The sequence below is a fragment of the Pyrgilauda ruficollis genome, unplaced genomic scaffold (genome assembly GCF_017590135.1).
Source record: "Pyrgilauda ruficollis isolate IOZ18807 unplaced genomic scaffold, ASM1759013v1 scaffold34, whole genome shotgun sequence".
Lineage (NCBI taxonomy): Eukaryota > Metazoa > Chordata > Aves > Passeriformes > Passeridae > Pyrgilauda > Pyrgilauda ruficollis.
The window spans coordinates 2,384,881-2,412,503 of record NW_024524822.1 but is presented as its reverse complement, the minus strand read 5'-3'; the positions used below and the strand labels follow the sequence as shown (position 1 = coordinate 2,412,503).

The 27,623-nt window shown below is 60.2% G+C and overlaps 1 protein-coding gene across 1 annotated transcript in view; it reads left to right on the top strand.

Moving 5' to 3' along the window:
* Positions 1-3,558: 3,558 nt before the first annotated feature.
* NIBAN2 (niban apoptosis regulator 2) overlaps positions 3,559-27,623 on the top strand; it is a 31,333-nt gene continuing 7,268 nt past the window's right edge. Inside the window, exons 1-5 of the mRNA XM_041474783.1 lie at positions 3,559-4,013; positions 18,133-18,263; positions 22,355-22,483; positions 22,566-22,671; positions 23,605-23,772. Of these exons, the coding sequence (XP_041330717.1) occupies positions 3,959-4,013; positions 18,133-18,263; positions 22,355-22,483; positions 22,566-22,671; positions 23,605-23,772 (589 nt within the window). The 5' untranslated portion in view covers positions 3,559-3,958. The remainder of the gene's footprint in view (positions 4,014-18,132; positions 18,264-22,354; positions 22,484-22,565; positions 22,672-23,604; positions 23,773-27,623) is intronic.

Below are 27,623 nucleotides of genomic sequence, written 5' to 3'. Positions count from 1 at the left end.
CCCCCCTCCACCGCGATCGGGTTTCCCGGTGATCTGGTGAGGTGGAAATAGATCCCTGTGCCAGGGTCAGTGAGAGTGGAAGGAAAACTCCACGGATCGCTCCTGGTGTTGGTGAGAGGGAAATAAACATTTACCGGGCTGGAGATTTATCCTGCAGTGTTCAGCGGCTGCAGGAATCCAGCAGGATTCTGGAGGAGGGGAGAGGTTGGGAACAGCCTGTTCTGGGCGCTCTGCAGGAGCATCTACCACCTCTGCTGCCGAGAGGTCAGGCTCTACACCGTGCCAATGGAAAATCCAACGGGAACAAGGTGGGGTCATCCCCCCCAGGCACCGAATCCAGAGGGATCAGCTGAGGGGCAAGAGGGCAGGGAGTGAGCACACAGCCCCTGTCAGGCTTGGTTTGACTGCTGTGAGCAGAAAAAATACCCCACATAATCAACTGTCTCAAAAAATGCCTTGTCACAGCCATGGATTGTGGCATCAGAATCATCCAGAAGTCCTGGGAGGGGGAAGGACAGGTATGGAACACTTTGCTCATCATGATGGACTAATGCACTGAAGCCTCTGAAGGCTTGAATAATTTGGGAACTACCTCACCTCACGGCTGCCATCTCCACCATCCCAGGAGCTGCCTGAAATCATGAGTGTGTTTATTCTCCCCAGCTGTATTCACAGGGAAATCCTTCATCTCCAAGCTGGGGTAGATAATTCATCAGCTCTAGGCAGATAAGCATTATTTCCATCTCTTCAGTGAGATGTAATTAGCTGGCATGATTAGACTTTATCAGTCTGCAATTCTGTACAACTCCAGCACTGCACAGCCTCTGATGGGAGGGACGTCTGTGCCGGGTCCCTCAGAGCCCCAGCATGTGGGACAGGCCCAGGACAGGGTGTGACAAAGCCATTTGAGCATCACTTGTGCTGCTGGCACTGCTGGTTTTTTCTCCTGAATCCAGGGGCTTTACCTGGAGCCTTTGCAGAGGGAGATGGGGGAGCAGAGCAGGGAGCTGGGATCTGAGCCTGCAAAGGGGGATGGATTTAAAGACATCCCCGGGAAGGATGGAGCCAGGAGGGGAGACAGGAGGGCAGTGGGGGCTGTGTCTGCACCTTTTGTGCTCAGGAGGAAGGGCTTAGTGCCTGAGCAGGGCCAGGCTGGGCTCCCAGAAACTGCAGCTGGAGAGGAAGGACAAACCATCCCCATCCCCATCCCCATCCCCATCCTCTTCAGACACCCATCAGGGTGGCAGGGATGGAGGAAACCCTGACCAGGAGCATGTTGGGGACAATGCCCTCTGCATGTGACCATGTGGGAATAAACCAAAATGTGCTGGAAAGGAAGGACAAACTATTCCCATCCCCATCCTCATCCTCCTCAGGCACCCACTGGGGCAGTGGGGATGAAGGAAATCCCGACCAGGAGCACATTGAGGACAATGCCCTCTGCATGTAGCCATGTGGGAATAAACCAAAATTTGCTCACTTGCTGAGTTTTGAGCTCCCAAATGTCCAAATCCAGTCCCAATAAAACCCTTCAAACAACTTCTTTACTTTCCTGGCCCAAGCTTTAGCAGCTGAGCCTGTCTCTGGCAGCAGCCAGCCTGTGCCAGAAGCTCCCTGCTGTGTCACCACGTGGCACTGTCTGGTGGTGCCAGGACATCGTGCCCATCCTCAGGTGGTTTTTGAGCCCCAAAAGCAGCCTGTGTGTCTGTGTGACAGCCTCCAGGCTCAGCTGACAAGCTATTTCTGTGTGCCACAAACATTCCCTTCCTGTTTGCAAATCAACAATATCAATGTTATTTTTTACCTCTTCATTCAGGTTTTATTTATTTATTTAAGAAACACACCAGTGGGCAAAAGAGGCAGTGATGACTCAGTGCTCCTGTGGATTAATTTTTTAAAAATAAGGCTTTTAAACCACTTACTTGGTTTATTTAGCAGGATTCTGTGTGCACTGCCTAAATCATATTCCATACATTGCTTTTTTGGAAGGGATGAAGCTTGGTTTCTAATAATGAAGTTATTTACATGGATAGATATTCCCATTTATTTTCAATTTGAAGGGGGTGGATGCATTTTCATCGCCTCTTAAATACCATCACCCCACTAAGACAGAATTTCAAATTAATTCACAGCTAGACTCCTCAGGGATCAGCACTGGGGAAAGTGTTTAAAAGCCTCCAGTGGAATGATTTTCTATTGGAAATGAGATTTTGCTGCAGATAAATTTCCCACAAGAATCCCTTGATACCAGCAGCATTCTGGGCAGGCAAACAAACTGCAAACAAGCCCCATGCTAAGGGTAAAACCTTCTTATGGGGCATCTCAGGGGGGAAAAGAAGGGAAATATTCCAGCTTTGGAATTATTTTCCCATTGAAATGAGTCAGAGAGGTGAGAACACTGTTAGGATGGAAAAGGCTGATGCACTGTGGGCATTCCTGGGCGGACAGGGTGCTGGGACAAACGCAGGTGGCATCTGGGTGCCACTCGATGTCCTGGTGTTTTTTGACCACAAAAAACAGGGGAGTGTTCGGCTTGGGCAGAGCGTGGCACGGGCACACCGTACCCCAAAAGAGGATTCTCGGCTCCAGGGTGGCATCCCCCTGGCACGGCGAGGGGCAGGACCCGCTGCTGTCCCCGGGGGTGGTGGCAGCGCTGCAGGGCAGGGCTGGCGGTGGCAGCAGGAGGGGTGTGCCCATCCTGCCGCCCCCTGCCCAGCCCCGCGGCGGCCGAGGGCAGCTATTTCAGGAGGATAAACAGGATGCCTCGCTCCCAGCCCGGCCACTTCCAACCCTCCCTCCCACCGCTCCCGGGTAAACAAGGCCAGCCCAGGAAAAGCCTCCCGGAGCCGTTTCCACGCTGGCTGCCCCGCAACGAGCCAAGCAGCTGAGCCGAGCATCGCCCAGCCCAGCCCCGACTTCCAGAGGTCTGGAAGCATCCAGGGACCCCGAGCGATCCCAAGGCGTGCATCCACCTCGGCAGCGACTCCCCGGAGCCGCCCTGCAGCTGGGAACGGCTTGAACTTTCTGGTCACGCCAGCACGTCCTCCTTCCTCCTCCTCTTCCTCGCTCGGTCACACCCCGAGCTGCTGGCGGTGCCCGGGCTCTGGGAACGACGGCGGCGAGGCCTTTCGTGCCCGCGGATCGTGCCCAGGCAGCGCCGCGGCTCCTGCGCGGCTGTTTCCGCCTGTTGCGCTCGGGAAAGCAGCCGCAGGAGCACAAGGGGAAGGAGGAGCTTTTCCAGCGTTTCCTCCAGCTCCGCGGCTCCCGCTGCTTCCTCCCCGGCTGTGTCCGAGGAGACTTGGCACGATCGCTGGCACAGTCCCGGTTGCAGTGTCCCGCTCTGAGTGTGCCCCCCTGCTCCCGGCTCTCCGGGAGATGCCAGCCCCCATCCCGGGACAGCTCCTGCGGCTGGGGCGGGTTTTAGATCACCTCCAGCGCTCCCATCCCGTTCTCCGCCGGGCTGGGGAGGCCGAGGGGCCCTCGCTGTGCCCGCATCCCCCGCCGGCTCCCAGCCCGCTCTCCGCTTTGGCACCAAGGCCGAGGCTGGGGTGCGGGGTGTGGGCGCAGGTGGGACGGAGCCCAGGTGTCGCAATGCCGGGCTGGAGCAGCGCCGTGCCAGCACCGAGCCGGTTTTCCCGGTGGCACTGCGGGGGGACACCGGGCACTGCCCAGCTCCCGGCTGGGGGCACGGCCCCCTCCTCCATCCTGCCCATCCCCCCGCCGGGTAATTAGCCGCGCTAATTGCCGGCGGGGGACACTCGCAGCCTCTCCCCGAGGCCGGGGGCGGCGGGCGGGACGCGGGGCGGTGCGGGAGGAGTGGCCGGGGGGGGCCGTGGGGCGCCGTGCTGCCGGGCCGCCCCGAGCTCTGCCTTCTTCCTCCTCCTCCTCCTCCTCCTCCCTCTTCCCTCCTCCTCCTGCCGCTCCTCCCGCCGCCCGGCCCGGCCCGGCTCCGCTCGCCATGGGAGATGTGGTCTCCACGCACCTGGACGAGGGTCGCCGCCAGCACATCGCGGGTGAGCCCCCGGCGCGCCCCCCGCTCCGCTCATCCTGGGGAGATCCCCGGGATCTCCCCATCCCTCCTTCAATCCCTTTGGGAACCCCCCCGCTCACTCTTCCCGGGACCCCAAGCCTGCTCTTCCCCTCTCTCGCACTTTAAACTTTGTAATTTTTAGTTTCCCCGCGGTTTTGCCTCGGCACAGCTCGGGGGGTACCCGAGGTGCCTCCCGAATGAAAGGCTGCGTCGTGCCGGGGTGTTTGTGTTGGCGGCGGGGCTCGGGGACCCCTGGGGCTGCGGGGAGGGCAGAGGGGACTTGTGCTCGGGGGGATGCTGGAAGCGCAGGGACACCGCTGTCAGCACGGGCACTGCTGGCGCTGGCTGGCAGATGAGTCTCATCCCCCTTCACAGCGCCGGGAGATCCTTAGGAACACCCCCCGCCCCGAGGTTCTGCGCTGCCTGCACCCCTGGCTGGCTGCAGGCAGGACACAGCAGTGCCCCCGCAGCTCCGTGGGACCGGCAGGGTGACAATGCGGTCATTGAGAGCCCGAGTGTCCCGGGGCGGCGGCGCCGCGCCCCCGGCTCAGGATGTGCGCCCGGAGCTGCCCGGGAAGCGCGGGGTGACGGCTGTGCACGGCACGGACCGTGTGAAGCCGTGCCTGGGGGCTCAGCGCTGCTGACTGGGGTCTGTGGTGACACTCCTGACCCCTGTGAGTGGGGTCATACCCTGTCGCCGTGCTGGGCTCCCCCAGGCCACTTTGCGTCACTCGTGATGCGGGCGCTTGGCTCCCCGGGGCTTCTGAGCGGGCAGGACGTGACCTCCGAGCTCTTTCATGTTCCAGCTTTGGTTTCAGTCCCCAGGCTGGCAAAACCTCGTCTCCAGTGGGTGAAGCCACCCCCGCAGCAGCGGGACCGGCCCTGAGCGGGTGTCACAGCCGAGGGTGGCTTCGAGCTGGACCTTGTGCGTCTCACCGGCAGCTCAAGGGCTGGGCAGCGCCCAGGGTTTGGAGGTGACTCCGCCGTATCACTCCTCTGTCGCGGCCATAAAGCCGCGGGAGTGGCTCTGAAGTCCTTTTGTCCCCAAGGGCTCTGGGGGAAGAGCTGCTGGAGCTGCCGTGGGGCTGGCACAGGGACGGCTGTCTCGCCGTGCAGCCCATCCGCCCTGCCAGGCCCCATCCTGGCAGGAATGCTTACGTGGTATGCAGCTCAGCAGGACGCCAGCAGGTTTCTGAGCTTTGAAGGAGAGCTTGGAACTCGCTCTGGGGTTTTCATCTTGCATTAGTTAAAGCTCAGCCGGGCTGAGCACCGGGTCGGGGCTGCCTGTGGTGTGTTTGGATCCAAAGCACATCCTGAATTTCTCTGGAACTTGCTGAGATTGTCTGTGCACAGATAGCTCCCCGTGCAAGCCCCTGTGATCCTAATCCTGAAGAATAACAAGGAGAAGCTTGGCTGAGTGTCCTGTGCAGGAATCTGTCTCTGCTGGGTCAGGGACTGGGTGTTTGCAAGGCCAGGCTGGATGGCTGCACCCTGGCAGGGGCTGAGCTGTTAGCCCAGGGTGGGATTTAATCCATGCTTGGGAACTGCAGAGAGCTTGTCATGGGAAAAAGTTTTCATGAGAAAAAAAAAAGATTTCTTGAGGAAAAAAAGATTCCTGTGGAGACTAGGCTGGGACGTGTCCTGTGCCATGCTGGAGTGAGCAAAGGGGACACACACCTGTACTGGGACACCTCCCTGGGAGAGACTGGGGAAAACTGTGTTCCTGGAGCACCTCTCTGCTCCTGCCAGGGCTCCTGGCTGGCTGGGGAGCCCCCGGAGCTGGGAGGGGCTGGAGCCCAACAGGCAAGGCACGACTTGCTGTCAGGCATGCAAAGCAACGTGGCGGGGAAAACTCCGGGTTTTCCTGCCTAGCTCGGCCTGTTCTCCACTGCTGCTGCCCCAGGAGGGATCCAGCCCTTCTCCACGCAGCTTTTCCTAGTTGTCCTCCCAAATCTGGGGGTTTTGGATTTGCTGCCCAGGCCCCCATGCCCCCAGGTTGCTGGAGGGACAGGAGCTCCTTGGGCTTGGCAGTGCTTCCCGAGGTTGCAGCCCCTTAGAGCAGCAGAGCTGCTGGGGAGAGCCTGGCCCGGACCTGTGCCCCTCCTGGGAATGGGGTAAAGAACGAGGGAGGTGGCACAAGCCCTGCCATGCCCACAGTGCCCAGGCTGGGCAGGTGCCATGCTCTGTCCCAGCCCTTTTGATGGTGGCTGTGTGAGGCTCGTGCCAATGGCTCCCAGAAGTCATGAGCCACACACGTGTGACTTGGGTGGCTAAGGAGCAGCGTCTTTCCTCTCAGCTGGGGCTGGAGGGCTCCAGGGAGTCACAGAGGCAGGTCCCTGCCAGCTTTGGGGCTGTCAGGGCAGCCAGGTGTGATGCACAGGTGTGATCCTGCATTCCCTTCTGCAGGGTCTCTCTGACCCATGCTCCCTCCTGCCACCCTGCTCTGCACATCTTCCTGCCTGAGTCAGCCAGTTTGTTTGTCAACACCTTTCAGCTGCTCTCCTCCTCCTCCTCCTCCTCCTCCTCTTCCTCCCTGATGTGGGTTGGGAGTTGTTCCCAAGCTGCTCTGTGGGCTGGAGCAGGGACTGGCTCACCCTCCTTATGCAAGGATGCCCAGCGTGGGCACCACCACCTGGGCACACCACGCTGGCAGGGATGGGTGTCCTGGGAAGCCAGGATGTCACTGGGTGTAGTTTTGCAGTGTTCTCTCATGCCCAGGGCAGTGGGTGCTCTCAGCATGGGACTGGATGAGCTCTTCCCTCATGCTGGAATCATGGTGCTTCCCTGGAGCATCCCATGGACCCCTTCTCCTGGGGGCTGAGCTGAAGCGTGGCTGGCAGCAGCTCTGGGTGGAGCTGCTGGTCCTGAGCCCAGGGGTGCCAGCACCCAGGGATGCAGCAGGAGCCCCTGGCTGCCATCCTGGGTGAGTGGCAGAGCCCAGGGATGCAGCAGGAGCTGCTGGATGTCTCCACGGCAGAGGGATGTGGAGGTGGGTGGCAGCACAGGGAGGGTCCCTGAGAGCTCACACCTTGCTCTGGCATCTCCGGGAGTCGGCAGCCCGTTAATTACGGAGTGAAGCAGCTGCTAATTTCGGGGTAGGACTTCGGCAGCAGCCCACGCGGAGGTGACACCGAGCCTCATCCCTGGGGCGGGACCTGCAGCCTCCCTGCTCCAAGGAGCCTTGTCGGGATGGGATCGGATGGGATGGGATCCATGGGATCCATGGGATGGGATGGGGTGAGCTGGGCTGCAGGGCCGGCTCCAGAGGTGCCTGGCAAACGCCAGAAGGCACCAGGCTGTGGTGTGCCCCCGGGGTGGAGGCTGCTGGCAGCAGGAGGAGGTTCGCTGTGGCTTCCCTAAGCGTGACACTCATTTCCCACCCTTTGCCACAGCTCAGCCCCAGCCGGCGTGGGAGGTGGAGGCTGCCGGGCTCTGGGGTTGGTCTTGGGCTGCAGCCCTCACCCTGCCCCGGGGGGAGCCGTGCAGGGAGGCTCCGAGGGCGCTGCAGCCGTGGAGAGGTTTCTCCCAATGAAATGTGTGTCTTTCATCGCCAAATAAATAACTCCCCTGGCATGTCAGGGCTCCCTGCCAGCGGCGAGGGCTGGTTCTGGCAAGCTGGGGCTTTACCTGCAGCCGTCGTGTCGGGGCACGGGGCTCGCTCCCAGCCAGCGTGTCGGGGCAGGGGACACGGCTCTGGTGGCCTTGCCACGGAGCCCTCCCGGCCGTGCCCCGCTCAGCCCCAGGGCAGAGCCTGCCTTCCCTCGGGGAGGGCTTCCCCGGCCTCCCCCGGCCCGGGTTTAGCCAGAGGCTGGGCTGGTGCGAGCTGGGGCACGCAGGGAGGGGATCCCTGTCTGCCTGGGAGCCGCAGCGCTGGGACAGGAGGAACAGCCAGGGTGGCAGCTCAGAGCTGTCCTCGGGCCAGCCCAGGGAGAGAAAAGCACCCCCAGAGCAGGACACCTCCATAACAGCATCAGACACCCCAAAACCCACAGCAGGGATGTTGGATTAAGCCCTTTTTTTTGACCCAGATTATGCTCTTTTCTGACCCAGATATGGGGCAACTGAGAGCCATTTTAAAAGCTTTTATTCTATTTTCAGTCTCGTGTGAAGGGTGAGACAATGACCTCAGCTCCCCGTCCCCAGCTGGCCAGGGATGCCAGGAGGGTGTGGATGCTGGTGCACACCTGGCTCGGCTCGGCTCGGCTTGGCCGGGCTCAGCTTGGCTGGGCTCGGCCGGGCTCGGCTCGGCTCGGCTCGGCGGGGTTGCGCCATTCCCAGGGAAGGTAATCACTGCAGAGGCAGGCTCAGAGCTCAGAGGGGCTCGGTGCCCCTTGGCACAGCCACTGCCAGCCCCAGCCCACCCTCCTGGGACTGCTAGGCTCCTGTGCCTCCCCTTTCCAGCAGGAAGCAGGGCTGGAGGGATGCAGGGATGTTCATCCAGGGCCACTTCACGGGACAGGGTGTGAAGGCAGGTGAGGAGCAGCTTCCAGGAGCTGCTCTGCCCCTGCAGGACCCAGCTCTGCTCCCACCACCTAATTTTTGGGGGGTGTCACCTCCTCCTGGGGCTGCAGCCCCCAGAGCCCATGTGCTGAGGCCCCCAAGCAGGGGCTGTGCCCCCTCCCCAGCCTTGGAGCCTTGCCCCCTGCCTGGATGTGCCTGCATGGGTCTGTGGAGAGCCCAGTGTGGGGCCAGGAGGGGAGGAAGGGGCAGAGCAGAGCAGTCCTTGCTTCCTCCCAGCCTCCTGGACCGGCAGGGGAGGAAGGAATAAAACTCCACCTTTTCCCCCCTTTCAAAGGGAAAGAGCAGCGACATTTGACACAGGTCCCAGCTCTGGCAGAGCACAGTGCCCTTCTCCCTGCCCTTTGCCATGCTCTCCTGCCCTGCTTTGTCCCCTTCTGCCCTTCCCTGGCAGGGATCTCTCTGGGGAATTCCTCTGGGGAGCTCAGACCCCTTCACTAGGGGGGTCCCCAATGGGACATGCAGGATGGATGGGACACTGCCCCAGAGGTGACAGAGGCCTGGGGCAGGATCTCACCCATCTCCCGCTGTGCTGCTGGCTCCTGGGGCACAGGACACTTGTCCTGGCTTCCTTTCTCCTTCTGCCAGCTCTGCTCAGCCCCTTGAGAGGTTTTTCTGCCCAAAGCTGGGGTGAGGCAGCTCCCAGACCCCAAAATTGTGGTGGCTCAGCATCCTGTGGGATGGGTATGGAGGAGCTGGACAGAGGATCCTCCCCAGCAGCGGGGAGGGAGCTCCAGGACAGCCCCAGGACAGGTTCAGCTGTTTTCTTCAAATCCCTCATGGTTGGGTTGTTTTTTAGATGGACATAAAAATCTTTGTTTGGTCTCCTCCCCTGGGGCTGGATTGGGTTTCCCACTGGCACTGTCCAGCTGGGCACAGGGGCAGTGTGCCAGGTTCAGCTCCTCTCCTTGGGCTGGGCACGAGGGGACACAAGGGACACAGCCCTGGGACATCCCGGAGCAAGGGACATCCCGGAGCAAGGACAGCCCACCCTAGCTGGAGGAGATGGCCATCAAACGGCACAGGGGAAACGGCACCCAACCTCAGCTCCCCATCCCCAGCTGGCAGGGGATGGCAGGAGGGTCTGGATGCTGGTGCACACCTGGGTCGTCTCGTCTTGGCTGGGCTGGGCTGGGCTGGGCTCGGCTCGGCCGGGCTCGGCTGGGCCAGGCTCGGCTCAGCGGGGTTGCGCCATTCCCAGGGAAGGATGCAATGTGGCCCGGCCAGTGCTGGGGGATGAGCCGGGCCTTATCTGGGGTGGTGCTGGGTCCCACCCTGCTGTGGGGACAGCCAGAGGGGTGGCAGCTCTTCTCCACCCTGCCCGAGTGCTGGTGGCACCCAGGGGGACACGGGACACGTGGCGTGATGTGGCTGCAGTCAGGATGAGCCAGTGGCTGCTGGTCTAGCTCGGGGTTTGGGGTTGGTGTTCAGCTTGAGCCCAGCCAGGGATGCTCCATCCTCCCACAGCCACCTGCCTGTCCATGGGACATATCCTGGCAGTCCTGGGACTGCAGTCACCTCTTCTGGTGGCACTCTGGGGTGGCTTTAACCCACCTGAGGCCACCTGGCTTTGGAGCACCGCCCCAAAGGCTGCTCCAAGGGCAAAGGGGGTTTGCAGGTTGGCTGGGTCAGGGATCTCCTCCTGCCCCATCCCTCGGATGTGTTTGGGCAGGGAGCTGAGGGCAGGCCCTCAGTGCAGCCCCGAGAGCCGCTGGGAGCCGCGCTGCGTTTGTTATTTGTTATTTATTTGTTATTTGTTATTCACGGCACATTCCTCGCACGCACAGCCCCTCGCTGCCCTGTTCCCGGGGGCAGCGGGACACCGGCATCCACGCCACGGGAAAACGTGGCGGGCACTAGGCCGTGTCCTGGCGGGCCGCTGTGACCCGGGCCCGGGAAGGGGCTGGGCCGCGGCCTGAGCCCGGCTCACGGCTCGGGGGCTGGGGAGCAGAGCAGCGGTGTCCAAAGGAGCAGCAGAAGGTGTGCAAAGCTTGCCCGAGAGTGGTGTTGTCCGTGTTTTTCAGCTGTTGGGAGGCTGAGGAGCTGCTGCGGAATGCGCTGCTGTTTCCAGCGCCGCGCTTGGCTCCGGAGCCTCGCAGGGCCAGCCGCGGGGGCACGGCGGTGTCCGGCTTGGGCTGGGCTGGGAGGGCAGGGCGAGGTGCTGGGAGATGGGCTGGGCGCTGCAGGGTGGGCACAGAGCCCTGGGGGCACCCGGGGGTGCCGGGGGACACGGCAGGGATGGGGGCACCGCTGGCAGAGCCGTGTCCCCGGCGGGTGCCCCAGCCCTGCGCTGGCACCACGGGCGCTTCTGACTCATCCGGGGGCAGAGCCCGGCACGGCTCAGGCAGGGCGAGAGAGGATCAACCGGTTCAGGCCTGGCCCCAGCTGGTTTCTCCGGCGGGGCTCTGCTGCCTCATCCCTTCCTGCTGCTCAGCCCACCCTTCCCAGCGCGGCTGAGTCACAGGGCAGCCCGAGCTGCTGCTGGGGGAGGCGCCGTGTGCTCCCTTCCCACCCCCAGCCCCTGCTGAGCTGCTTTCGGGCAATGCCTGCAATTCTGAAAATATTCCCGATGGATTTTGGCGTGCTGCTGGAGCCTGGCAGTGCCCCTGTCCTGCCAGCTCCCTGGTGCTGAGCGGTGCCTGGCATGAGAGCAGCCTCTGCTCCTCGCTTGTGCCAGTCAAGCTCAGCCCCAACAACAGCAGGAACAGCTCGGGTGGGTTTGGGTGAAAGATGTGTTTGGGTTCAAGGAGGTCAGAGGGGAAACTCTCCCCGTTTTCGCTCTCCCCACTTTGCTTTCCGTGTTCCAGCCTCTCCTGGTTTGTATGAGAGGGGGAAATACCGAGAGCTGCTGGGTCAGCCCCCGGGTTTGGCCGTGCTCAGGAACAGAACCTCCCCCAGCCCCTGCTCTGTCCCAGTGCCCCCGGGTGAGGAACCGGTGCCAACTTCCCCCAGTGCTGGCACCTCCTCGGGATGCTCAGCCGGGCTGAGTCAGGCCCCTGTGAAGGAGTTTGTGTTTCTGGGTGGAAATGAGCTCACATCCAAATTCCCGAAACCCTAAACTGCCGGCTGGGGCTTAACCCTTTGGGTGCCCCGTTGGCTCTGCAGCATTCCTGTGCCCCATCCACAGTGGCACTGTCCCTTGTGCTGCTGCTCAGCCTGCCCGGAGCCATCTCCTGCTGTCAGTCTGTCCCAAATTCCTGCTGGGATGAGCCAGGGATGAGCCAGGAGAGTCCCTGGCCATGGGTCCTCATGTCTGGGTGCTGCTTGTGGGGTGCCCTGGGCACCTCATCCATGGCATCCTGTGCCCCCCATCCATGTATGCACCCCATCATCACCATGCAGTGCCTCAGGGGGATGCCCATACACCCTGTCTGCATAATGCCAGGATTTGGGACAGGAGGATGGCCAAGGGACAGTGGGAACAGCCAGGGTGTGCCTGGAGCAGGCAGCAGAGAGAGCCCCACTGAGAGGGGTGACCTGGGGACAAGCAGTGGCATCAGCCTCCCTGCAGTGGCTTTGTTTCCCTTGCTGGAAGAGCCACCCAGGCCATTGCTGGCCCTGTCAGTGCCACTGTGGTGCTTGTCCCTGTCAGTGCCACTGCTCTGGAGCCTGTGCTCCCCCCAGCAGCCCGCCCCCGCTCACTAATCATTTACGGGCTAAATTAGTAATTAACTCCTCCCCCAGCAGCCTGGGCAAACTGGCCAGGCCAGCACACACTGCCCACGGGTCACCTGTCCCACCACGTCACAGGCCAGCAGCACCATGGCACAGAGGGTCTGTCCCCAGGGCAGGGAGCCCCAGCACAGGGACATGAGAATGTGACCTCCGCCGTGTCTGCTCCTGACTGCCCTGCAGGCACATCCCTGTCACCCCCCATATAGGGCAGGGGGACAGGGGACACTGCGTGGGGCCAGGGGAGCCTGGCTGTCCCACAGGGCTGGGAAAGGAGCCAGCCAGGCCCTGCCCTCCCAGCCCAGGGGTTCTGCTTGAACGAGCTGGTTTGGCCCTTTTGTTTCTCTTCATTTTTTCTGGACCAAGAGAAAAATTCCCTGCCTGGGGTGAGGCATCCCTGTGGCATCCACAGGGGTTTGGGCACCCTGCTCCAGCCCCTACTGTCACTTCACTCCTGGGACAGTGGAAGGTGTGATGGGTTGGGATGGGATGAGCTTTGAGCTCCCTTCCAACCCAAACCAATCTGTTATTCCATGATTTTACATCATCCCAGGGCCTTCTGTGAGGGCTGGGCTTCCAAAGGCACCTCAGCCCCTGCACGGATGTGAAGGGCAGTGGACACATGAGGGATGTGGGTGCCACAGGCGATGTGGTCTGGAGGAGGATGCAGAAGTTCCCCCTGGGGTTGGCCAGCTGCCCCTCCCAGGGCTGTGTGTGCACTCTGGGGTGGGTGGGTGTGTGTTGGAGGAGAGAAGGGCCTGGGAGGTCTCCAGGGGCTTCTGAAGGGGCCACAAGGAAGCCAGAGAGGGATTTTCATCAGGAATTGTAGTGACAGGAAAAGGGGGAATGGCTTAGGTGTTATATAGGGAAGGTGTTATATATAATTAGGTGTTATATAATTAGGTATTATATAGGGAAGAAATTCTTCCCTGTGAGGGTGGGCAGGCCCTGGCACAGGGTGCCCAGAGCAGCTGTGGCTGCCCCTGGATCCCTGGCAGTGCCCAAGGCCAGGCTGGACAGGGCTTGGAACAGCCTGGAACAGTGGAAGGTGTGGCAAGGGGTGGCACTGGATGATCTGTAAGGTCCTTCCAGCCTAAACCATTCCCTGATTCCCTGCTGCTGGGTGTGCCTGTGCTGTTGCTGCCCCTCAGCCCCAGAGCTCTGCTCCCACTGCCTTTGGCAGCAGCTGCCCCGCCCTGGGGACACACCTGGGCTCAGCCACGTCCTTGTCCCCATCAGCTCTGTCCCACCAGGGACACACAGCATCCCCCGATACCCCTGTGGGTCCTGGGTGTGCTGAGCTGAGCAAGAATGAGGAGCAGGAGGAAGGACAAGGAAATTTTGGCGCAAACCTGTGCAGGACTGACCTCCCCGTGGCTCAGTCTGCTGACTGGGCTGCCCAGGGCCTGGGCTGTTTCCAGCAGCACTCCCATTTCACATGATCTCAAGGGCAATGAGGAAAATGAGCTCTGGACACCCTGTGGTGCTGGGAGGGCTCTCTGTGAGCCTGGGGCTGTGGGGTGGGCTCCTGGAGCTCTGCTCTCCCCACCCTGGTGAGACAGCCTGCAGGCAGCAAATGCAGCAGGGCAAGGTCAGGGCTGGGCTGCAGGTGATCAGGGCTCTGGGTCACTCCTACAGTTCCTGGGTTGCTTTTCCCTCACCCCTCACAGGTGGGGCTGGCTCTGGTCTGTTGGAGGTGGGGAGCAGAGCTGGCTGCTGCCTCGGGGTGTGTCTGTGCTGGAGAGAGTCCAGAGGGGCCACAGAGCTGCTCCAGGGCTGGAGCCCATCTGGAGCCAGGCTGGGAGAGCTGGGGGTGCTCACCTGGAGAGGAGAAGGCTCCAGGGAGAGCTCAGAGCCCCTGCCAGGGCCTGAAGGGGCTCCAGGAGAGCTGGAGAGGGACTGGGGACAAGGGATGGAGGGACAGGACACAGGGAATGGCTTCAGTCTGACAGACAGTGGGGTTAGGTGGGGTTTAGGGAAGGAATTGTTCCCTGTGAGGGTGGGCAGGCCCTGGCACAGGGTGCCCAGAGCAGCTGTGGCTGCCCCTGGATCCCTGGCAGTGCCCAAGGCCAGGCTGGACAGGGCTTGGAGCAGCCTGGGACAGTGGGAGGTGTCCCTGCCATGGCTGGGGTGGAAGGAGATGATGTTCCAGGTCCCTTCCAGCCCAGAGCAATCCCTGATTCTGTGTGTGGGGCTGATTACGGGGCTGGAGATGCTTCCAAGGGCAGGACACAGCCGGTCCAGGCTGCTGGACCAGCTTGGATAGTTTGCCTTTGGAATCCTGAAGGCAAAATCCACCTCCTGCCCTGGCTCAGAGGGACCAAGAGCCAGCCAGGGCTGCCCTGGCCGGGCCGTGACCCCTGAGCACGCGAGGGCTGTGCCTGCCCTTGGGCACCGACTGCCCCAGGGCTGTGCCCTGCCTGTCACCCTACCTGTCACCCTGCCCTGGGTGACAGCTCTGCTCAGGGGGCTGGGCAGGAGAGGAGCCTCCTCTCCTGGCTGGTTTCAGCCACAGGATCCTCGGGCTCAGCCGGGACAGGGACACACCTGTGCTGCCCTGCTCTGTCCCTGTGCCCTGCTGTGCCCACAGCACAGCCTGCCTGGAGAATGCCAGCACGGTGTGGGGACCCTGGGGACCTAGCAGGGAGGACTGGAGTGTGGCTGGGAGCTGCTGTGGCCTGCCTGAGCCCTGTCCTTGCTGTGTCATTGCCATCCCACCCCATACCCCGCCCTGTTTGGGGTTTGGGTGCCCAGAGCCCTCTCTGTGCCCTCTGGGCTGTGCAGCCTCTTCATGTCCCTGCTGCTGGAGCCACCATGTGTGCCTGAGTCACCGAGAGGCAGGAGGGGAGCTGGGGGCTGGGGACAGAGCAGCTCTGTCACCAGAGGTGCTGACACAGGGATCCTGCCGAGCCAGGCGTCGGTGCTGCCACTGCTCTTGGAACCCCACGGTGGCTTCCCCCTGCCAGGAGCCAGCGGGACGTGCCAGGGCCTGTGCCAGCCCAGCCGCCCCTCTGGGTGTGCCAGGGACGGGGTGGTGGCAGGGGCGGGGTGTGGGTGCTGGTCCCAGAGCAAACAGGGGTGTTGGGAAAGCGCTGGGGTGGGTGGCTGCCTGGGGACATGGGGCCCTGGCAGGTCCCTGTGGGTGCTCCTGTGTGCCAAAGCACTTTGTGGGTGTCTGAGCACACACCCAGGGTGGTGTTGGCTGCAGGGGTCCCTGCTCTCCTCTGCCGTGACAGAGGGGTCTGAGGACAGGTGACAGTCTAGGGGGCTGTGTCCCCTGTCCCCAGACCCCTCCAGCTCTTGGCTGGATGTGCAGCCAAAGCTGCTCATGGAGGGACAGCCACTTGTGGGTGGCTTTGGCCGTGGAGCTGGAGCACAGAATGCTCTCTGTAGCCCTCAGTGCTCCCTTGTGCTGGCAGGGAATGCTCTGCACAGCCCCCAGCTCTTCAGGGAGGCTTTGCTCAGCCTGCTGAAGGAGCCAGGAGGTGGCTGAGGCAGTTCCTGAGGGTGACACATCAGCCCTGCCAGGGTGTCCAGATGTGGGGAGTCAGGACACGCTCTGGCGTGGGCAGCCTGGGCACCCACCCTCTGCTCAGGCACAGCCCCCCACTAGCACTCCACTCTTATGTCACCCCCAGAGGTCCCTGTCCCTCTTGCTCCCCTTGGCTTGCCACCAGGGCTACCAGGCAGGGAGCATCAGTGGCCCCCAGCATCCCCCCATCACCCCGGAGCGTCCTGCTGAGCCTGGGGAGATTTACTCACCTCGGATGTTTGACTGCAAGTCTTGTTCCAACCTCTGCAAATAATTGACTTTTGCTTTTCCATTTACTTAAACCCTCCTAATTGGCCCTGCTGTTAATCAGGGAAGAATGAGTGACTAAGCCGTCTCGCCTGCCCGGGGACTGGGGGCTCCTTTTTTCCCATGGACTGAAAGGAAATGAAACCTCAAAATGTCCTTTTCAATCTCAGCTGTCTGCATGGCTGCCCAGAGCCCTGGCCAGAGTCACACAGCCTGGGAGACAGGAATTGCAACAGAGGTGCTGTGTGGAGGCCAGGAGAAGAGGCCAAAATCCAGGCTGAGGAATTCTGTGAGGGATGAGCTGGGGTGTCTCATCCTTTGCTGTGATTTTTTTCAATTTCGGGGGGTTTCACCCTGGCACAACGTGCTGCTGGTCTGTGGTTTGCTCCCGTGGCTGGCAGTGCTGGCATCTCCTCAGGGATGGGTTTATCCCTCCTCGGGCAGCATTTTCCTCTGGAGCTGCTCATCCCGTGGGGATTTGCAGCACCCTGCAGCAAAGCTGTTCCTTGTGCTGCCTTGGCTGCCAGCACAGCTCCGGGCTGGCTCCTGCAGGAGATTTTGGCTCCTGCTGCAGATTTTGGCTCCTGTTGGAGGTTTTGGCTCCTGCTGGAGGTTTTGGCTGCTGCCAGGCTGTGCCAAGGCGGTGTGGGGGCTGTTTAGTCTGGGTTTGTGCCCCCAGCATCGTGCTGGCTCCAGCACTGGGATGCAGAGCCAGGATCCGTCCTCCCCGCGCCCATCACCAGCGCTCTGGCCAAGCCTGAGCTGTCAGAAATTGTTGGAGGAGACTCAAATTCTTCATTTTTCACAGGCTCTGGGGCAAAGTTGACTGGGGAGTTCAAAGTCGAGGCCCTGTGTGCCAAAAGCAGCTCGGGGGGGATTGTTTCTGCAGCCTTGGGATGCTTCAGGATGGGGTTTTGGTGTGGGACCCCCGTGTGGGGTCTGGGGCAGGGGTGGGGAGGTGCTGGGTGGGTCAGGGTGCCCAAGGGGCTCCTCTGGCCACATTGGGAGGGGGCAAAGCCCGTCCCTGCTGCAGGGGGTGGGTTTGCAGTGTGCCCCCACCCCCTGCATCCAGGGGCTGCTGGGGAAGGGGCTGCCTGTGGGATGGAGGGGATCTCACCCCAGTGTGGGGTGCAGGGGGATACCTGGCAGCTCAGGCCCTCCCAGCACCTTGGACTCATTCCAGATTGGAGTTTGGGGTCCTGGTGGGGGTCCCTGCCTCACGTGGGTGAGTGTGGGGGGTCCAGGCTGTCCTTTCCCCTCACCCTGACCCCAATCCCAGCCCTGCTGCAGCACAGGCTGGGAGCCCCTTTGTGGGGTGGCCCTTGTGGGGGCACAGCGGGGTCGGGGGATGTCAGTAATGTTTGGGCTGGGGAATGGGGGGCGCACCCCAGTCCCAGCCAGCTGAGGTGGCCAGAGCAGGGCCAGGAGCTGCACAAGGCACAGGAAGCCCCGGCACCTCCGGAATCAGCTCAATGTCAGGAATTTCCTGCCGGGGAGAGGAATCCATGAAATTAATGTGAAAGGCCAAAAAAAGAGATCATCCTGACCCTGAATCAGGCCCTGGGCTGCACAGGGAGGGCAGAAGGCAGCGGGTTCTGCCATGCTCCCTGCACCAAATGCTCTTCCAGTATTGTGGGTAAACTAGGACTCTTGAATAATTGATTAATATGATTAAATAGAAGTTGTTTATTGTTTATATTACATACACCTTTATAGATTTTATAAATTACTAAGATTACACTTCTTGACTGGTGTTTTTGTTTTGTTCTTTTGTTTTCTGCCTTCATTTTTTAGTGGTTGTGATTGGTTACTGTGTAGGTGTTCTACAGTCTTGTGTTATTTAGTTCTTGTGATCTTGGTATGCAGTCTCTCAGCTTCTTTGTTCTTATTTTAGTACAGTTTATGTGTTAGTAACTTTGATGAATTTTAGGGTGCTTTGAGAACATTTTGATAAGAACAGTTACAGACAGTGTGGCTGGTGCACACTGAGGCCTGAGCTGTTCAGATATTTTGTTATATTGCAGCAGGGTGCTGGGGAGGGGTCTGGGGGGCTCTGAGGGGCTCGGAGCCCACAGCCAGCCCTGCCTAACGTAGCTCTGCTGTCCCGTTGCAGAGAGGACGGGGAAGGTGCTGGGCGAGTTCTGCCGGTGCTACCAGGAGCAGTTTGGGGTCGCTCTGTTCAACAGCGTCCGCTATGAGATCGAGGGCGCCGGGGGCCCGCAGGCACAGCTGCTGCACCGCAAGGTGAGCCTCATCCCAGCTCCCTGTCCTTCCCACCGCAAGGTGAGCCTCATCCCAGCTCCCTGTCCTTCCCACTGCAAGGTTCCATCCCCAGCTCCCTGTCCTTCCCACCGCAAGGTGAGCCTCATCCCAGCTCCCTGTCCTTCCCACCGCAAGGTGAGCCTCATCCCAGCTCCCTGTCCTTCCCACCGCAAGGTGAGCCTCATCCCAGCTCCCTGTCCTTCCCACTGCAAGGTTCCATCCCCAGCTCCCTGTCCTTCCCACCGCAAGGTGAGCCTTATCCCAGCTCCCTGTCCTTCCCACCACAAGGTGAGCCTCATCCCAGCTCCCTGTCCTTCCCACTGCAAGGTTCCATCCCCAGCTCCCTGTCCTTCCCACCGCAAGGTGAGCCTCATCCCAGCTCCCTGTCCTTCCCACTGCAAGGTTCCATCCCCAGCTCCCTGTCCTTCCCACAGCCCTGGGAACTGGCTTTGGAGCCACTTTAGGGGGCTCATTCCCCATGGGTGTGTCACTGCTGGGGACTCCCCAGAGCTGGCACCTCCTTTCTGTCCCCATCCCTGCTGGTGGCCCTGGGGTTTGGGTTCATTCCTCCTGCTGGCCCATCCTGCTGGGTGGAATCTGGCCCTGTGCTGCTGGCCCAGCCCATCCCTGGGGCCTTGTGCACTCTGGGGCTCCCTGGGATGGCTTTGTCCCAGTCCACAGAAGGGGCACACAGCAGGGTGAGCTGTGGGGATGTCTGTGCTCCATGCCAGGGCTGGCAGGAGCTCAGGGACCTCTCAGTGCCCAGAGAGCCCTGAGCAGATGTGCCAGGCAGTGTCCTGCTGCTCCTGGGTGTGAGTGCTGCTCCCAGCTGGGCACATCCCTAGGGAGGAACAGGAAACCCCTGGCAGGTGACCCCAGAGGTGGCTCTGGGTCTGACTGCAGCAGCCGCGTGTCTCCTGCCTGGCTAAAGGGATGGGATTGGTGCTGTGGCTCTGTGGGATCCTGCCTTCCCCTCTGCCCCTCCCTCCTCCTAAGGCAGACCACCTCAGGTGGGGCTGCTCACAAGCTGACATGGCTTGGGGACCTCCCTGGGGTGGTTTTCTTGGGGTCCTGCCTGGCCAGGTTGGTGGAGCTGCTGTCCTTGAAAGCAGGAAGGGATGTGATTGCACATGGCCACAGGCTTCTGCTTTTGCCTGCAGCTTAGAGGGGTGGCTCTGTTCAAGAATCTGGGCAATGCCTCCCTGAGCTCAGCCTCAGGCCCTGGGTGCTCACAGAGGCCGTGTCCCTGACCCACCCATGGAGGTGACACCTTGCCCAGGCACCAGGACGTGCCCCATCTCCTCGGGGACCTGCCTGCGTGCTGGGTGTGTTAGAAAAAACAAAGGAGTGGAGGTTCCTGGTGTCCTCAGCACCCTTGGGCTCCTCGGATGCCTTCATCCCCCCTGGGAGGTGCCTCCATCCCCAGGTTGGTTGCTTCATCCAAAGGCTCCAGCAAGCAGCCTAGGAATGTCTGAGGGACAGCAGCGAGGTCAGGAGGTCAGGGACAGTGCAAGTCTTGGAAAAACCCCGTGTAGAAATAGGAATTCCTCCTGCTCAGTGTCCTGTCTGCTGCCCAGCCCCTCCCAGGGACACAGCAGTGCCACTGGGATGTCCCATGTGCTGCCCAGCCCTTCCAGCGTCCTGAGAGTGCCACTGGGATGTCCCATGTGCTGCCCAAGCCTTTCCAGGGACACGGCAGTGCCACTGGGATGTCCCAACACTCTAGACACCACAACAGTGATGGATGGGCTTTTCCAGCTGCACTTTGTGCCCCCAAACATGCCCCAAAAAGTTGTGGATGGCACAACTTTTGTTGTTGGAGGGTGTTATCCTGCCTGGCCTCAGCTGGGATGTGGCACTTGGGATTTTTAAATGTTCTTTGTTTATTCCCCCTTTTTTGTGAGCTCTGTGGTGCTCAGAGCAGTGGCACCAGGGGTGACACTGGTGGCCCTCCTGGGCAGAGTGAGACAGCAGGAACGGGGTGTGAAGGACGATTCAGGCACCTGAAACACCAGCAAGATGCAACAGCAATGAGAATATGGAATAAACACATCTGCATTTGGTCTGTCCAACAATCCAGTGCTCCTGAAAAATCTTCCCTGACACCCTCTGTCCCCTGGCCCTGTGACAGGGGTTTGGGCAGCCCAGGGGCTCCCCAGCCCCTCCCTGCCCAGCCCCACAGCTTGGCACACACCTCCCTGTTCCAAATATTTCCTGGAGCTGGGAGGAGCCCCCTGGGTGCTCCCTTGAGGGGGGAGGGTGTGTGAGGAGGGGACAGCTCTGCTGGGGCTCCCAGGGTGCTGGTGGCTCTCCAGGGTTCCCAGAGCCGTGTCAGGGCTCAGCCTGGGTTTCATTCCATCAGCAGCTGGTCTGTCCAGCTCTCTGCCCTGGACACAGGTTCTGGAGCCACTTTAGGGGGTCATTCCCCTTGGATGAGTCACTGGTCATTCCCCAGAGCTGGCATGTCCTTTCTGTCCCCATCCCTGCTGGTGGCCTTGGGGTCTGGGTTCTCATTCCTCCTGCTGGCCCCAGCCCTGCAGGGCTTTGGGCTTCCCTTTCCCCCTTCCAAAGGCTTTGGGAAGCAGTGAAGAGCAGCGAGGAGCAGTGAGGAGCAGCCAAGCTCCTGTCAGACCTCCCCCAGCCCAAGGGGGTGTGTGGTCTGGGCTTGGGGAAGGCAGAGAGGTTCCTGTGAGCCACGAGAAGGGAGAAGAGTGGGAAAAACTCCTCCAGAAGGGTCCTGCTGCTGGGACAGGGTGGGATGCAAGCCCTAGCTGGTCCCTCCTGGCAGCCACCACGGTGGAGGGTGGGTGGCTGCGGCAGAAGAGGCGGCTGCCGCACGCTCCAGCCCTCACGAGAGCTCTCAGCTCTTGTTTATGTTCCTGGGATCATAAAAATTCCTGGGACAAATTGTTGGCTCCCTCAGGCAGGCTGTGTTTAGGATGGTGCAGACGCTGCTGGCCAAAAGGTGCTGCAGGGCTGGGAGGGGCTGCACAGCTCGGGGGGCACGGGGTGTCCTTGGCCTGGTCCTGCCATGGAATCATGGAATGTTTGGGTTGGAAGGGACCTTAAAGCCATCCAGTGCCACCCCTGCCATGGGCAGGGACACCTTTCACTGTCCCAGGCTGCTCCCAGCCCTGTCCAGCCTGGCCTTGGGCACTGCCAGGGATCCAGGGACAGCCACAGCTGCTCTGGGCACCCTGTGCCAGGGCCTGCACACCCTCACAGGGAACAATCCCTTTCCAAAATCCACTCAAAATCTCTCCTAGTTTAAAAAAGCTGTCACTGGTCCCAGTGGAGTGCAGAACATCTGAGCATCATTTGGTGCTGGGCTCTCTGTGGTGGCTTCTGGCTTTTCCTCTGCCCTGTCCCATCTGGAGAGCCTGCTGGGCAGTGTTGGGTTCCTGCCACCTGCAGATGCCCCTGGCAGGACCTTCTGGCAGCACTGGCACACACCCTGCCCCTGCCCCAGGACAGGGAAATTCCAGCTGGGGCTGGGAAGAGCTGCTGGAGAGCTCAGCTCCAGCCTTCCACTCAGCCAGGGGAGCTGGAGGGGCTCAGCTGAGCTTGGTGTGTCCCAGGGGGAGATGCCAGGGGCACGGGTGTCACCACATGCTGGGTGAGCCACCCCTATGAGCTTTTCTAGGGCTGTGCCTGTGGTGCCCCTCAAAGCATCTCCCAAATGCACCAATTCAGGCACCAAAATTTGCGCCACCCTGGGAGTTGATGCAGTGGAGACCCTCAGCATGGCCCTGGAGAAGAAACACCCACCCAGGTCACCATGGATGGATCTCACTGAGCTCTCTAGGGCAGAGCTGTCCCCTCCCTGATCCCCTGTTGTCTTGGTTTGAACACACAGGTGTCTGCTAAGGAAGGCAGGAGCCTCCCCTGAAATGGAAAATGTAAACCCCCTCCCTCTGAATTATTATAAATTTGAAATTAAGGGGCTTTCAGGTAAAGATATGGGAATAGGAATAACAGTTCTTTATTAGGGAAGAAAATGAAATAAACAATATGGGGATAGAACACACATTGCTTGGCAGTCTAGGACACCTGTGCCTGTCCCCTCCCTGCAGGTTCCACTGGAGGACCACGTCATCTACTCAGGCAACATCTTCCAGTACATCGAGGAGAACAAGAAGTGGAGGAACCGCTTCTGCGTGGTGCCACACAACTACGGGCTGGTCCTCTACGAGAACAAAGTGGTGAGGACAGCCCCCCTTTCACCCATCTCCAGCGGGGTCATTCCCCATGGACACCCCATCCATGACTATTTCTCCTGCTCAGGCCTATGAGCGGGAGCAGCCGCCCCGGGTGTTGGTCAACAGTGCTGGCTACAAGATCCTCACCTCCGTGGAGCAGTACCTGGAGCTGGTCAACAACAGCCTGCCTGGTGAGGGCCCTCGTGCTGCTGGGCAGCCCCTGGGGACCTTTGCGTGGGTTGCCTGAGGGACTTCAGAAAAGGGTGTCCTATCCTTGGGAACCTTCAGAAAAGGGTGATTTTGGGGGGTTGCATTCCTGGGAACCTTCAGAAATGGTGGGTTTGGGGTGTAGCATACCTGAGGACCTTCTGGAAAAGGTTTGGGGTGTAGCATCCTTAAAGACCTTCTAGAAGGGGTAGGTTTGGGGTGTAGCATCCCTGGGAACCTACTGGAAAGGGTGATTTTGGGGTGTAGCATTCCTGAGGACCTTCTAGAAAAAGGTGATTCTGGGGTGTTATATCCCTGGGAACCTTCTAGAAAAGGTGGGTTTGGGGTGTGGCATCCTTAAAGATCATCTATAAGGGGCAGATTTGAGGTGTAGCATCCCTGGGAACCTTCTAGAAAAGATGCGTTTGGGGTTTGGCATCCTTAAAGACCTTCAGGAATGGGGTTTTTTGGGATATATGGGTTTGTTTTTTTTTTTTTTTTTGGGGCACCTTTGGGAAGTGGTGGTTTTGGGTAGTGGGGTTGGAGGGAAGGAGAACAGCCCTGACCCCACAGTGGGATGTGGGGTCTGCTGAGGTCCTGCCACAGCAACCAGGGAGGGGAGGGGAGGGAGGGAGGTAATAGGAAAATAGGAAAGAAAATAATAGGAAGGAAAATAGGAAGGAAAATGTGGCAACCACATGATTTTTAATTACTTTTAATTTTACTTCTCAATTTTCATTCTGATCTCCTTTTTGGAAAAATGAGGCTCTTTTTGCTTTTTTTTTTAACAACTCCCAGCAAAGGCCCTGGCAAGGGGCAGAAGGCTCTGTGTGTCCCTGCTGGACACCCCAACCCTGCAGCTTCCCCATCCCTGTCCAGCCCCATCTCCCCCTCAAACCACGCGCGCTTTTCCGCAGGCGTGACACCGAAATCTGGGCACCCTCCCATCCTGAAGTGCCCCACGGATTTCCCGCTGATCCTGTGGCACCCCTACGCCCGGCACTACTATTTCTGTGTGATGACGGGCAAGGAGCAGGAGAAGTGGCGGGCGGTGTTCCAGGACTGCGTGCGGCACTGCAACAACGGTGAGTGACACCTGGGGACACTGCAGCCCCTGCTGCTCCACACAGGGACCTGCAGGGGCCAGCCTGGGGCTGTGGGAGAGGGGATGGTTTGCAGATCATGAGGAGGAGCTGGGTGTGAGTTGTTGAGGAACATTGGAGAAGGGAAGGATCCAGGGAGATCCTTCCAGTGCATGGAGGGGCTCCAGGAGAGCTGGAGAGGGACTGGGGACAAGGGATGGAGGGACAGGACACAGGGAATGGCTCCCACTGCCAGAGGGCAGGGATGGATGGGATATTGGGAATTAGGAATTGTTCCCTGGGAGGGTGGGCAGGCCCTGGCACAGGGTGCCCAGAGCAGCTGTGGCTGCCCCTGGATCCCTGGCGGTGCCCAAGGCCAGGCTGGAGCAACCTGAGATAGCTGGACATGCCCCTGCCCACAGCAGGGGGTGGAACAGGATGATTTTAAGGTCCATTTTAACCCAAAGCAGTGTGGGACTCCATGACTGAGCATCTCATCAATGCCAGCATCACCCCCAGCTCCCTGGAGCATCCCTGTGCCCAGCTCCATCCTCTGCTCATGAGGAAGTATTTCCAGGAGCCAGCACAGAGCCTGGCTCCAGAGCTGCCTTGGTGCCCATTTCCCACCCTGAGGGAGAAAATATTTATTAATTAAAGTCACCAAACCCCAAACCTCCCACCAAGGGCTGCCAGGGCTGTGGGCAGAAATGCAGGGCAGGGGGTGCATGGCTGTGCAGCTGGGTGGAGGCAGGACCTGCCTCCCACACCAGTGATACTCTGGCAGGAAAACACGATTTTCCTGCTTGGCTGTGGCCTGGGCATTCCTGGGCTGAGCCCCAAGTGCTGGCCATGCTTGGGATGGTGAGAAATTGCCTGAGGAAGGCGGTGCCAGAGCTGAAACCTGCTCAGAATCAGGTGTTTTGGTGGGCATTTTAGACTCTGCCCGATATGTAAATGCTGCTTTCATTCCTGGGAACTCTGGGTAGCCTCAATTTTGCCTCAGTTTTGCTAGAGCTGCTGTAATAGGGTGGGATCTGGAGCCTGGGTTTCACTGAGGGTTTCCATCCCCCCACGTTGGATTAAATCTCCTGAAAAACTGCTCTTTTTATTTTGTGCTGGGGGTCTCTGAGCTCCTTGGGCTGAATGTGCCCCCTCCTTTGTGTGGGGCTGGGTGCTGTGACCCCTCATCCCCCTGGGGATCATTTCTGGATGAGCTCAGCACTCCAGAGCCCCCAGTGCTGGCTGGAGCAGCAGCTGTGAGCAAAACCAGCTCTGGATAAAAGAGGAATTGATCTCTTGCTAACAAACCCTCAATTTTCATCTCTAATTCCCCTTCCACCTGCTGGGTGCTGCTGGGGGACACAGGGGAGGTGTGAACCCCTCCACCATCCCCTCTGCCAGCCATGGGTGTGCCAGAAAATCCTCTCCTCCCTCTGCTTCTCCTCAGCATGTGATGGAAATGCCTTCCCAAGTGGGCAGTGGCCGAGGAGGGCTCGGTGCCGCATTCCTCCAGCCTGGATTTGTCTGTGACATTGTTCTTCCTGCCCCTCTCTGCTCCTGGGAGCTCCAGGATCCTGTTTCATATTCCATGAAGGCTCTTTTGTTGTTGGAAAGCACTTTAGGTTGTTGGGGTTTTTTTTCCCTCTAAATTAGAGGCTCTGTTTCTGCCTCTGGTTGTGATTGGTGTGGGAATTTTCAGCTCCCTGTCTCAGACTGTGTTTGTGAAACAGCAGCTCCTCTGTAAGGACTGGGGATGTGCAGCTCTGTTCCTCACACAGACGGGATCAGCCTGGTGTCCCTGGAGCCCCTGGCTGCTCCAAAGCTGTCCCTTGTCCAGTCTGGTGTCACCTGGTGCTGGGCAGTGCCCACCCCGAGGGCTCCTACCCTTTGTTCCAGGACGGTTTGAGTTAAAAGGGATCTTAAATCCTATCCCAGTGCCACCCCAGCCATGGCAGGGACACCTCCCACTGTCCCAGGCTGCTCCAGCCCTGTCCAGCCTGGCCTTGGGCACTGCCAGGGATCCAGGGGCAGCCACAGCTGCTCTGGGCACCCTGTGCCAGGGCCTGCCCACCCTCACAGGGAACAATTCCTAATTCCCAATATCCCATCCATCCCTGCCCTCTGGCAGTGGGAGCCATTCCCTGTGTCCTGTCCTTCCAGGCCCTAAACCACACATTAATGAAGGAAACTCGTTACATTTGCCCTGGGAAGTGACACAGGGGCTTCTTGCACCAGCCCTGCTTGGACAGGACACAGGGAATGGGATGGACTCAGGGATGTCCCCAGGTTCAGCCTGGAGTGAGTGACCTTGGGAAGGCTCTTGGGAGGCAAATCCTGCCCCAGGCAGGGACAGGAGGTGAGGATTGTCCCACCTGGGAGGGATCTGAGCTCCATGGATGGAGCAGCTCCAACCCCTGGAAGCTCAGCCCAGCTCTGGTTCCCACCGAAGACTGAGAAAGGAGCAGATTTTACTTTCTCAGTGTTTTTTCCCCCTGATTATTAAGCTGCCCCTTAGCAAAATCTGCTTAGGCTTGGAGTTAATTGTAATCACCTTACAAAAGTCTGTGTGCACTGGGAGAGATCTGCTTACTGCCCCGGGCTGTCCCTCCTGGACACCTGGCCGTGTCCCCAGCCCTGCCAGGTGCTGTGGGACATGTCAGCAGTGTCCCCAGCCCTGCCAGGTGCTGTGGGACATGTCAGCAGTGTCCCCAGCCCTGCCAGGTGCTGTGGGACATGTCAGCACTGCAGGGATGATCCCCTGGAGCAGGCTCAGATCCTGTCCTGATCCCCTCCTCTGGGCATGGGGAGGGGAGCTGGAGTGGAGGGCTCTCTCCAGGGGTGTTTCCCTGCCTGGCAGGGACCTGCAGAGCCAGGACAGGCAGGGACACGCATGGGACACATGGGACAGCTCCCAGGCTGTCCTGCCTGCCTGCTGTCCCCATGTCCTCGCTGTGGAGGCTCCCAGCCCTGCCCCTCCTGCTGGGTGCTGGGGCAGGCTGGGGGTGACACCTGAGCCTCCTGGTGCTGCAGTGACTCTCCGGGGACAGCCCGGCCCTGACTCACTCCTGAGGCCTCTTGGCCACTTTGCTCTTCCTTCCAAGCCACACCGCTCCCTACAGGGCCCCTCTTCCTGCCTTGATGCCCATTTCCCACCCTGAGGGAGAAAATATTTATTAATTAAAGTCACCAAACCCCAAACCTCCCACCAAGGGCTGCCAGGGCTGTGGGCAGAAATGCAGGGCAGGGGGTGCATGGCTGTGCAGCTGGGTGGAGGCAGGACCTGCCTCCCACACCAGTGATGACCATAGCCCCCCCAGATGGCCCATTCTGCAGGTCTGGGGGCTCACTGGGTGCTGTGTGGGGTTGGGGGTCACTGAACCCCCCATCCTGGTGAGCCCCCAGGTCCCTGTGCACCATTTGGGGTCACTGAGCTCCCATTTCCCTGTGCACCATTTAGGGTCACTGAGCCCCCTGCTCCTACTGTGCCTTTGGAGCTCACCAAGTCCCCAGGTCCCCATGCACCATTTTAGGGTCACCAAGTCCCCATCCTGCCAAGTTCCTGCTCCTGGGTGCCTTTGGGGGTCACTGAGCCCCCAGGTCCCCGTGCACCATTTTGGGGTCACTGAGCCCTCATTTCCCTGTGCACCATTTGGGGTCACTGAGCCCCCAGATCCTCGGGTCACTGAGCCCTCATTTCCCTGTGCACCATTTGGGGTCACTGAGCCCCCATCCTACCCAGCCTCCCTGCCCTCGGGGTGGCTCTGGAGGGAATCACTCTGGATGTATCAGGAGCCCCCCAACCCCTGCTGCCCCCCACCCTGTCAGGGGCAGTGCCTTGGGACAGGATCCCAAAT